Source organism: Lingula anatina, chromosome 3 (assembly GCF_051362555.1).
Source record: "Lingula anatina isolate TDL-2025a chromosome 3, LinAna3.0, whole genome shotgun sequence".
Lineage (NCBI taxonomy): Eukaryota > Metazoa > Brachiopoda > Lingulata > Lingulida > Lingulidae > Lingula > Lingula anatina.
In genome coordinates, this window is record NC_141769.1 from 3,975,639 (window position 1) to 3,988,410 (window position 12,772).

General features: G+C 37.4%; 2 protein-coding genes across 2 annotated transcripts; one reads left to right on the forward strand and one right to left on the reverse strand.

Annotated features, from left to right (window-relative positions):
• Positions 1–1,059: 1,059 nt before the first annotated feature.
• On the reverse strand, positions 1,060–2,202 carry LOC147762798 (uncharacterized). The gene is made up of 3 exons (XM_087009023.1): positions 2,039–2,202; positions 1,625–1,912; positions 1,060–1,338 (listed from the first exon to the last, which is right to left on the reverse strand). The coding sequence occupies exons 1-3, from the start codon at positions 2,157–2,159 to the stop codon at positions 1,181–1,183; spliced, it is 567 nt and encodes a 188-aa protein (XP_086865149.1). The 5' UTR covers positions 2,160–2,202; the 3' UTR covers positions 1,060–1,180.
• A 1,519-nt stretch (positions 2,203–3,721) lies between these two features.
• On the forward strand, positions 3,722–8,812 carry LOC147762799 (uncharacterized). Its single transcript, XM_087009022.1, has 3 exons — positions 3,722–7,137; positions 7,345–7,551; positions 7,715–8,812. The coding sequence occupies exons 1-3, from the start codon at positions 3,984–3,986 to the stop codon at positions 8,404–8,406; spliced, it is 4,053 nt and encodes a 1,350-aa protein (XP_086865148.1). The 5' UTR covers positions 3,722–3,983; the 3' UTR covers positions 8,407–8,812.
• Positions 8,813–12,772: the final 3,960 nt, after the last annotated feature.

Genomic DNA, 12,772 nt, shown 5'->3' on the forward strand with positions numbered 1-12,772 from the left:
GGGTGTTCACTCTGAATGTCGTCGTAGATCGGCTGCCAAATTGCATAACAGTACATTATCTTTTGTGGCGGGGGAAATATCAACGTGTCAGTATTTGCTAACAATCGTTTAACCCACATCGTCTTTCCGGAGCCAGTTGGGCCGGCTATAAGAGCTGTAAAAGGATGTTTTAGGTGTATCTCGTACATTGCCAATTGTTAAATTGACCTGTACTTACTTGAAGGGTTTATTTTATAACTTAATGCATGATGATATTCATCGACACCTATGTACACTTTCTTAAATATATAACCCTTAATTGCACATGATGGACCCAGCAAACAGTGCAGTGTTTTGACTGTAACGCTATGGCTGCCAACGTGTGCATTAAAACCTATAGAGTTGTGTAATAAGCTTTACCACAGAGCACGTTAAGTGTTAGTTTTCCGTCGGGTCCCCACCGCTATTAACAACGTACACAGTGATTTCTGACAAACATCGATTGGCACTTGTTGAGGCAGTCACGGCTATGGATACCTACGTTGTGGGCGATTCCTCATTACGAGAGGTAATCAAAGCCAACGAGGAAGGCCGAGTGCCAGAACTCGAAGGGACTGCCGATATTAGATACTTGGCAGCGCCTCGAGATTTAACTAATGAGGCGCTGAAGGACATGATGCCTGATGTATTGGTGGGATTTCCCCATCTTATAATTTTAATGGGGTGGTGTCCTACACAGGGCAACCTCAATTCGGTGGGAGAGCTCGTTGCTCTCCTATTTACCATAATCAAAACTATGGCTCCGCCAAATCAATTTCAGCACGCGAGGATAGTTGTTATCCCGTCCGCTGACTGTAATTTAGATGATTTAGAAGATCTAATGCGGGCCGAGTTTTGGTTAAGAGGTCTGAGGACGACACCGGTATGGCGCCCTGGGAGTCCTGCTGCTGCGATGGGCGCCATACAAGCTGCCCTGGACAACGTGAGGAGACGAGTCCCTCACCCCAAACCTAGGGCAGTAGTGCCTCCCACCCCCCGAGACGTTTAAGAAATATCAAGAATAACAGGTAAGACAAATGATTGCTGATACAAATGTTTTATTTACAGAAGAGGATTTATATATTAAGTATGTACATACTAAAACTATGAAATACAAAACTAAAAGACTACGTAGGCTATTTAATATGAAATCGTAAACATATTATATCTCCGTCTCCAGTGTGGTTCCGATGGGTGTTGCACGATCTGGATTCTCTACCATTCTATCTACTAATCTAAGTTTAATATATTTTATGAGTCTATGTACTAAATATATGATAGTGAAACTCGCTAAACTAGCCACTGCAGATGCCAAGCCAGCTGTAAGAAAGAAATAAAAGCATTTAGAAAATAAGCTGAATGGATTAAATGAACGCTCAATTATCTAAAGAGGCTACAGAATCATATATTCTTTCTTGTAATTCTATGGGTGCTAAATAACTACTATTACTAAAATTACTCGCACTATTTGCCGAATTCGGTTCTACGCGTAATTGTAAACGTCGAAACATTTTTACAAAGTAAAATATAATGAAAACAATTAAGATAATTATTAAAAAACTAAAGCTAAGTGAAATGAAGTCCGATGCCTTCCATTCGCACGTACAGATAATTCCTTTATCATCATCATCATCAGCAGTCGTCATCGGTACGTAGGTTTGAGATTGTGTAGTGGCTGGGGCAGCAGGGCGGTGTTCAAGGGTAGTGGTCATGTCTAGGGGTTCTGTTGTCAAGGGCATTGACGTCATTCTGTTGTTGCACAATATTTCCATGCCTGTATTTTGGTTTAGGTCGCAGGGTCCATTGAGTATAATCAATAGTTCTCCGTCAGGAAATATGTTGTCAACTACGATATCCTTGTCAATCACTTCATCTAAAACAATGACTCTGGCCCCTAAATTAAAACAAAAATCGTGCGTCAGCTCCTTTTTACGTGCCAATTTCATCTCTGCTTGCATATTCAGAAATTAAGACAAAATCACAGTACGTTTGTTACTAAGTACATAATAGTTTTGCTTACCATAATATGTCTGGCCGTTTTCGATCTCTCCTGTACATCTGACGATATAATCAGGAATTTCTGTCATACAGTCAGCAAACGCAGTGCTGAAAAGTGTGAGCAGTACAAACAGGGGAAACATTTTGCATGTGATTACGATGAAAGCTAGAGTGAAAATGAGGATTGTATCTTGTAAAATAGGGAAACTGTTATAAAATTTACAACCATGACCTTTGTTGATAGTTAGGAGGATTATCTTTGCACTGCACTGTCAGTGTGACGGGAAACTCATTAGGACCGTGGATAGGATTGACATCTGCGACTGATTTTGCCTTTGATGCGCCCGATTTATTACTCTTTTGAAAGTACAGTTTGTCCAAAGGCGTTAACGGCTATTTGCATTAGAGCGTTTGAAAGCCTAGTGTATTATCAACACATGTTCAAATATTTCACCCTTACCCCTTGCTTACATAACACATGGTGCGTATCCACCTTATAATGTGTCTCGAGCAAATAAAATGAGTGTATTACTAACGATGGATTTTGAATTACCTTGCAATTATGCTGCACGATGTCGATAGAGGGAATTTAAATGGAATTTGACTACTGAAGACCAAGCTCAATAAACAAGTTATAAAATCCTTGCCTACGAATTTTAAAATTTCGGTGATCGATGAAAATAAATAATTTTTAAACTGATGCGTCGAGGTTGATATAAACACATATACGTAATTAATTAACAAATTTTAAAATCCACGCCTACGATTTATGTAATTTCGTTGATCGTTAGAAATAAATAAATTTTAAAATGATAATCATAGTAACCAAATAAAACATATACGTAACTAATAAACACGATTTTGAAATATGCGTCAACGGTCTTTAAATTTCATTGGTCGACAAAAATATAACGTTTTTAAACTGATGATCATAGCGACCATATAAACACATATACGTAGCTAATAAACACAATTTTGAAATTTACATCTACGATTTTTAAATTTTATTGGTCGATAGAAATAAACAACTTTTTTAATTGGCCGACGATCATGGAAAGTGAACTGCAATTGGTCATTTCAAATTTATAAAGGATGCGTTCTCTATAAATTTGACCATTCCTTCGACATTTTAACAAATTTGAAATCAGCGAGAGAGAGAGAGAACATATGAAGCCTCTGCTGCGACTTTGATCAAGACTTCAGTGGCTGCTCAAGACTGCAATAAGATAGAGAGAGCATATGAAGGCTCTGCTGCGACTTTGATCAAGAATTCAGTGGCTGCTCAAGATTCTACGATAAGGTAAATAATCATTCGTAATGTTATTACTATAATTTTCACTTTTCGTTTTATAAAATTTTTATTAGATTCATTAAGTGGGTTAGAACTTATTTTCATTTTTAATTTCTTAATTTCCAGTGGGAACGTTGCAGAGATATTTCGTTTACGATACCCCCCTAATGCGACTTGCCTTTAACTTCAGTATTATGTTGCATATTTTTGTACGTCAGTAGTTCTAGTTATGGGAGATAACTATTCTACAGTTTGGTTAAGACGTCGTAATAACCCCAGATCTCTAAGTTTGTTAGCATCAAAAGCCATTGTAAATCAGACACATATAATTGAAAATTACAATTTATCAGACCTTATCAACATAGCTAGTCAACTCCGAGACCAATACCTTTTAGATAAAGTTGTTCGCTACATTGAAAGGACATTTTCCTATCTTCCGAAAGAAGAAAAAAAAGAGCTAATAGCCGATCACGGGGTGCTTTTATTGGATCTCGTATTAGATAATTTAGCAGACATTAGAGAAGATTGTTTTTGTGGACATTTCTAGTGAGCGCGCACGAAAAACTCAATTTGTCTGTGCAATCTTTTCATTGATTACTCGTTGCTTTAGTTGAGATTGCAGTAGTAGAATTTTTACAAGTTAGTAGGGTCAGTTTCATATTTCATTGCGTTGACGATGACTGAAAGAAACGATTCCTATTTACAAGGGGGTGATGGACAGGAAGACGAGGGAAACAATTCTTTAGCCCATTTATGGGGAAGGGAGGACGAGTACGACGCTGATTTTTTGTCACGCGTCGATGCAATAGAGAGGGAACACTTTAACCCTCGAGATTACTATGTGTTGAATAGCATAGGCGAACGTTACGTTCAAAAATTCCGCACCACTTGCCGTGACTATCGTTTAGGGTTCAATCGCCTAGATAGGGTGCCCGTTACTTTTGCAGTGCCATTAGTACGTGCTGTTTTTGACAGTATTTTCTCAGAAATAACAACTGGATTTCAGGGTTACGATTTAATCAGAGTAGTCCTTCAGAGTGACACTTTAGAACACCCTGTGTCCATACCCTTTGTTCGCGTGTCAGAATTATCCGCAGACCTATTTTTGTCTATACTGATGCGTGTGTTGCAAAGTCACGAAGATTTCAGGTTAGACAGCAAAGTGATATTAACTATATGTCACGTAGCTATGCCACAGCCAGGCCTCGGTCACAGACGTAGAGGTTCTATGGGGGTGCAATCTTTCCTGAAAAATAAGAAATCTGTCGTAACTATTCGTAATAGCGATGAACTCTGCCTAGCTAGGGCATTAGTCGTTGCTATAGCGAGGGCTGATCACTTGCCAAATTACAAAGAGATCGCCGACCCTCGTTGCACGATTCAATTAGAAAGAGCAATGGCTCTTCACGCGGCAGCCGGTGTACCTGAAGGTCCATGCGGATTGGAGGAAATTAAAAAATTCCAAGATCATTTGCGTGACTTTCAAATTATCGTTTTTTCTGGCGATCATTTTAATTCTATTATACACAAAGGCCCCACGCGACTACAACAGCTTAACCTTTTTCATCATAACGGACACTACGACGTGATCACTTCTGTCAAAGGTTTCATGTCGCGTTCGTATTATTGCGCCTCTTGTAACGTAGGGTACAATATGGTAACCGATCATCTTTGTGCAAACAAATGCAGGTACTGCAGAAAGGGCACCGAGTGTGTTTTTGAAAATTGGACGCGGTGTGAAGACTGCAACAGGGCTTTTCTCTCCCGCGCATGTTTTGAATATCATAAACATGTGGAGAATGGGAAGTCAACCTGCAACACTTTTTTTACTTGCAAGAAGTGCAGCAAGTTTGTGGTTAAAACGAAAGAAAAAGATCACATTTGCTTCACGTATAACTGCACTACGTGCAAAGCACGTGTTAAACAAGGACACTTGTGCTACATGCAACCCTTGCAAAGTAAAAGTGGTCCTGCACAAGGTGAATCTAGCACCTCTAAAAAGAAAAAGAGAAAAGTAGAAAAAGACATGCCCTACGTTTTCTTTGATTTCGAAGCAATGCAAAAAGAGAATGGCGATCATAAAGCAAATTTAGTGGTCGCACACAAGGTGTGTAGGCATTGCATCGATAAAGAGGTCACGCCCACAAGCGAATGTATCGTGTGTGGCAAAAATGAAAGGATTTTTAGTGGGGCAAACGCGCGAGACGAATTTTGTTTTTGGCTATTTGAAGGACAAGGGCAAGAAATTGTAAACAGGCGCAAACAAAAACGTATCGTCACAAGAAAAGAAAAAGAACGTCTACACGCTTTGCAAGGCGAAAATTATATCGATGACGAAGACCCTGTCGAAGACGAACTTGAGAATATTTCCTGCGGTTGTATTGCTCTTGCCCATTATGCTAGCGGTTACGATTCGTATTACATTTTACAATATTTAAAGAATCAGGGTCTACTGCCAAAAGTTATACTTAGAGGTGCTAAATGCATTTCTATCGAAATTGGAGACATTAAAATCATTGACAGTTACAATTTCCTTCCCATGGCTTTGAGCAAATTACCGTCGGCTTTTGCATTGGACAAAGGGTTAAGCAAAGGTTACTTTCCACACTTGTTTAACACGCCTGACAATCAAAATTACATCGGTGCTTTACCCCCTTCAAACTATTACGGGGTGGAGTCCATGACCGATAATGCACGGTCCGACTTCTTTAAGTGGTACGACGATCTCGTAAAACAGAATTATGTCTTTGATTTTCAGTCTGAAATTGTTAAGTATTGCAGAATGGACGTCGACATTCTACGCAGATCTTGCTTGAAATTCAGACAACTGTTTTTAGAGATCACGGGCGAAAAGGGTCAGCAAATAGAAGTGTTTCGATCAGCAATAACCATTGCAAGTGCTTGTAATGTTGTGTATCGCACCCTGTTTCTCCCTCACAAAACAATCGGCATTATGCCAAAGGGTGGGTACAATCCTAGACACACTACCTCTGCAAAAGCCATAAGATGGTTAGCATACATTGCTCATAGCCGTGACATTCATTTAGAACACGCACGGAATGGCGGTGAAAGAAAATTCGGCAATTATAGGGTGGATGGTTTTTGCCCCACCCTAAATAAAGTCTTTCAGTTTCACGGCTGTTACTGGCACGGTTGTCGCGATTGTTACGATCCCTGGAACATGAACAGTGTGCGTAACATGACCATGGGTAATTTGTTTGAAAAAACAATGAATGCTAGACACTATATAGAATCTCGAGGGTTACAGTACGAAGAGATATGGGAATGCGAGTTTGAGAGAAATCTAAAAGAAAATTCAGAAATGAAAACTTTCGTAGATTCCCTGGACATTGTAGACCCATTAAATCCCAGGGAAGCGTTTTATGGCGGGAGAACAAATGCGGCGCGTTTGTATTGCACGGCAGAGGGTGCCCAGAAAATTCGGTACATAGATATAACAAGTTTGTATCCGTGGACCAACAAAATGTGTTCGTACCCCGTCCATCACCCCCATGTTATCACAGACAATTTTGTAGGTCTTGATCAATATGAAGGGATAGCCAAGGTCAGTGTGTTACCCCCTCGCGGATTGTTTCACCCCGTATTGCCCTACAGAAGTAATGGCAAATTAACATTCCCCTTGTGCAAAACTTGCGTTGAAAGTATGCAACAATCACAATGCGAACACACCGATGAGGAAAGAATTCTCACGGGTGCATGGGTTACTGCTGAACTTAAAAAAGCAGTCGCTAAGGGGTATCGTATCATCACCTTCCACGAAGTCTGGCATTATGACACCGTTAGCCGCTATGACGCAGGGACGAGAACAGGTAAGAATCTTCTTGCGACTATCTATCATTTTTAATCTGGGCACCTTGTCCTGTTCTTTAATTATGACATCAGTAAATTTTTTTTTCAATGCCTCTCCTGGCGCTGTTCAATAATTATAATTATGTAAAATTTTTGTTTGCTGGTTCCCCATGAGCTGACAAAATGTTTATATTTTGTATCTCATTATTCATTTTCTATCGTTACAGGTGGTCTTTTTGCAGAATATATCAACACGTTCCTGAAAGTAAAACAACAAGCATCAGGTTACCCTTCTTGGTGTAAGACAGACGAGCAGAAACAACAATACATTGACGACTATGCCATGCACGAGGGTATTCAAATGGACCCTGAGAAAATTGAGAAAAATCCTGGTCTGCGAGCACTGGCCAAACTCATGCTGAACAGCTTCTGGGGTAAGTCATTCTGTCATAATTTCTCTCTCTCTCTCTCTCTCTCTCTCTCTCTCTTTCGCACACACACATACACAAGAGGCTCACACTAGCGTATTGTGATTTTGTTTTATGATGCGTCATGATTATTACAATTTACTTATTTTTTTCTTCTTCTATATTTCAGGTAAATTTGGTCAGAAGACAAACATGGACAAAACAGAATACGTGGGCGATGTCGACGAGTATTTCGAAATTCTACTTGATAAGAAACTCGAAGTGAGCAACATTATGTTCTTAAACGATGACGTCGCCGAAATACGTTATCATCGAACAAATCCCGCCGAAATATCCTCCGATAACACGAACGTTGTGATTGCGGCTTACACCACCGCACACGCTAGGCTCAAATTATACGAATCTTTAGAATTTTTTGGTGAAAATATTTTGTATTTTGATACTGATAGTATCATTTTCATTGACGACGGCAGTGACGAAACCAAAAATTATCTAAATTCTATTATGGGCACACATTTAGGCGATTACACAGACGAGCTTGAAGACGGTGATTACATCACAACGTACGTGTCTGGGGGTCCAAAAAATTATGCCTACCAGACTTTCAATGGCAAAACTATTTGCAAAGTGCGTGGTATCAGTCTTAATTATACCACATCTCAAATAGTAAATTTTGAAACATTAAAGAAAATGATACACAAAGAAGGTCCAGAGAAAGTCACTGTGACCAATCACAATATTAGGCGTAACGTTGCTACAAAAGAACTCACTTCAAAATTAGAAGAAAAGACCTACAGAATGGTCTATACAAAGAGAGCAATAATGCCAGACGGAATTAACACATTACCATATGGTTATTAAGAAATTTTTAGATAATTTGTAGTATTATTGTACATATTGTGTGTGTGTGTGTGTTTATTTCAATAAAAATTATGTATACAATTCTATGTTGTTTTGCTTTACTTTATTTTGTATCTATTAATAAATATGCATTAAAGAATTGAAATTAACATGATCAGACTTGCCCTGTGACGTCATAGCAAAACATAAACAAACGTCCCACATGTCCAGACGTGTCCAGCGACATCATCATTTTGTCACAACAAAATTCCGTTACCATGGCAATACAAACATAAACATATTTGTTTACTTGTTACGTCATGTCCCATTGTACGCTATAATTTTTCTTTGTCCTGTTACGTCATTAAAACAAAGGGTTTTACGTCAATTAACGTCATTTCCTTTGTTACGCCAAAGTAGCCTCCTACTACTCCTGGCAGCTAAGAAATCTCAAATGCAACTTAATTTTTTCTTCCCTGCTACATGGTTTCTGTCCCAGGAAATAAAATCCATAAATCATCATCTTCAGTTTAAATTACTAAGCTTATTTTGCTTAAACATCTAAATAAGGCATGTGCACAATTAACTCCAAATGAGTAAATTAGTAAGGATAAAAAACTGTTGTTCAAAAGCAGCAGCAACAACAACAAAAAAAACAATGAAATGAATAACGCGCATGCACTTGTAATACACAAGTGCTGCCGTGTTGGGTGGGATGGGGAAGTATGTAGTCATCAGTTTGCAATTTACGGATATTGGGTCATAAATATCAAAGGTAGATACTCCTGTGAATGTGACTAAAAAAAAATTCACAAACTAAAAGGGAATGCATTAATTGCAAACTTTATCTGGCTTTTATTTTTTACTTTTTCAATATATTATAACCTAACAATATGGTATAAATGACAGAATTAAGTAATTTGGACCCGTTTAATTTCTTTTTGGTGATAAGATGGACACTTTAAAATCTTAGTTTAACCACATACTATATCATAAAGCTAAGGACAAATGCTGTCAAAAAAAGTCCACTGCATTTTGGCCTAAATACATTCCACCTAAAACTCAATAAAACTTCCTCAGACAACACATCTCAACCTGATGCACTTAATTCCAGCCACTTATTTCCCCCCATCAGAACACCAAAGGTCCTTATTTTCCCTCTTCTGATACATCCCCTGCCTCATTTCTCTTCCCTTTCACTCACTATTTAACACAAGCTAAGATGTTAAACAAAGATTTCTCAGTCGTGCAAATAACTTCTCTGCCAAGCAGCCATACTTCAAAGAACAGATTCTCCCTCTGGGCATAACCCTGTTATACACTACCCCAAACAGGTGAAATCAAAATTATATTTTCTTTCATGTTAGGTAGACAGGCTTTGTCCAATACCACAGCAGTTGACAGAACATTTAAAGGCAGGTCTTCAAATATTTACACATATTTGTGATGATGTTTTCTTAACATTTTCAGATTGTTGGATGAAAAAATGTATCTGGGGTACATGTTCTATAACCAAAAGATGGCCAAACTTGTCAGTTCAGTTTTAATGACAATGGTACTATTCCATCTTCAGGGACATGTTTGTCAACTTTCAAGAAATAAAAATGTGTCCATAAGAAATATAGATAATTTTAATGCACAAACTCCTTTTGTACAGTATCTTCATAAAACTACACCATTCTTCCTCTCCATGTGTGGTAAATACAGGTGAAAATATCTTATAGGGATAAATTATACTGATACTGTCTCTACTCAATTATTCGATAAAAAAAACTCAATTTGTCCTTTTTTCTGCAATTTTCTCATGTAAAAAATCCTGAGAAGTTGCAGCATATATCGCTACAAAAATTATCAACTTTTTTACAAATTGTTTCATTTTTCAGAAACACATACAGCCTTGATACAGGGGAAAAATCCACATACCACTGTGCCACATTATAACTGAAACTTCTCTTAATATATTTCAGTAAAAGTAAACAACGCAATGACATTCCCAATAATACACAAAACAGCCAATACACGTACTTACCAGTAGAAGAGACGTAATTTTAAATGCACATTTTTAAAAGTCCTTCTCATATATTTCTAAGCAAATTTGCATATAACACATAAGAAAAAAATCAGGTTCAAATTTTTCTTCACAACAACATATGAAATTATAAAAGCAAATAAAACCTTACCTGCTGCAGGATCTTTTTCTCTTGACCTACTGTTGTTATGATCTCCTCTGTAAGTGAAGAATAAGATGTATTTGTACATACAGGTAAAACCTTTTGAATGCTATTCTCTGATGATAGATCGTTCAGAGTATAAATTCCAATCAATCTTCACAAATAATATGTCCATGTTATCTTGTTGCAGTTCTCAACGTCTGTAATCTTTTCACCTGTATGTCGACATACCAGAACATTGAGGTACTCTAGCTTCTTTTATCATCACAACACCAAGTTTTGATGAACCTGTATTCCTTAGATTACGGCCGATTGAACTGGCATTGTCCGCTTCGCTTTGATATCAAATTTTTCTAATACAAAAATATGAAACGAGGGACATAATTAGATAATAATTTCCCTTTCTGTGATGCAAGTAGTACAAGATGGGGATAGGGTTACTTCAACAAAATAGCTCTCTGTCAAATGCCCCGATCAAATTGCCCAAATCAAGCATATGCAAAGCATTGTTGTTGCTTACAGAGCGGGCCTTTCAACTCCGGTAATTCAAGTAAACATGCATACAGGGGTATTGTTGATCAAAGACGCCGTAAAAGGATAAGAGGTTATGTCTCTTGAGCTGTATCATGCTCCAAAATTAAAGTGCAACATTGTCAAGGGAATATGATTATGAAATTTGGCATAATATTACTATTGTGCAAAACGCTTGTATAGAACTGAAAATTGTAGTCACAATGTCTGAGTGTAAGAGAAAAGAAGCGCTTCATAGTCAAAACATACAACAAGTCAAGGGTCTCTCTCTTTTTTTGACCCGTGTGTATATGGATATGCTAGCACTGGTGCTTCTGACTTAAAAGCTAACAAAGGGCAAGCAAGTTATCAAGTCATGAATTAAATGGCATTATGTTTACCAAATACAGTAGTTTGAGTCAATTGAAGGCAGTAACTTCACACAATAACTGTCTCACGTAAAATGATGCTCAAATATGTAAGGAATCAGCGAAATTGGCAATTGTAGGGCATAAATGGGTGATTTTATGTGACTCGTGTTACAACAATATTTAGTAAATAAAAAGTACCATTTGTGACTAAATAACCACTAGATCAAAATAAACATTTTATATAAAGTTGAAATGCTGACACACTTCAAAGCATATTTGTGTTGCATAATCCACAAGTAAATGGTGTGATTTTCTTTTTTGAAAAAATAAATAACAGCCTCTCTTTAAGTGCCTGGCCCTACATAACCTTCTTTTTATTTATCATTTTGCCACCCGAGTGGCATCACATAATCATTTATATTTGCAAATTATCTGCATGATAGCACTGGGTGGGGAAATAATCAAAATTATGTCTTTGAAGTCATTTTTATATTTCAAGAGGTTGGCAAGGAAGTGATACCAATCTTATGATGAATTACACAGCGACATCCTTTTCCAGACAGGTGTCTGCATGATATGGAGATATGCAGTTTTTGTAATAAACCATCATATATATAAGAATACATCACGAATCACAAATATTACAAGAATTTTTCATTATCAGTAAATACCTTGAGCAAGCCTCATCATTTTTTGGTTGATTCTCATTCCGGAATTCCTGCCAATTTAAGAGAGAAGTACTCTGCAAAACTGATGTTTAGCCTCTATTAACCAGTGTTTTGGAGAAGATTACCTGCAACTGAAATTCTAAAAAAAGATTTTTGGTTCCTTTATTTAAATTAGACAAAGTAAAAAGTAGAAATAGGAAAAAAAATTAAGCAGTAGGCTCAGCCTATAACCATTCATTGCAGAAATACAAAATCAGTAGGAGATGGAGGGAGGGAAAAAAGGCAAAAAGAAAAAACGTATTATACTGCTCTTTGGTTAAAACGTGTTATAACAAGTTTCTGAAATTTTTAATAAGGACCAGATGATTGTTTACTTTACATAATAACATTTATAATAAAATTAATTTCTTTTAAGTATTTATGTTTATGATAATCAATTTCAGTTTATTGCTTTTTCTAGCCACTTGCCTCAAGTCTTAATTTTTCCATTCCAGTGATGTGGCAATGCAAAGGGCTCACAGAACTTAATTGTGGTGAATTCCCCCTGTTAACTCCTAGTATCTTCACATGAAGCTGCATGGGTCTTCACAGGAGTGTCACCTGAATTAAATGTTCCACCGTAGGATTTACTTAACTATAAGTCAAGGGTTGCCATTACCGATCTCTG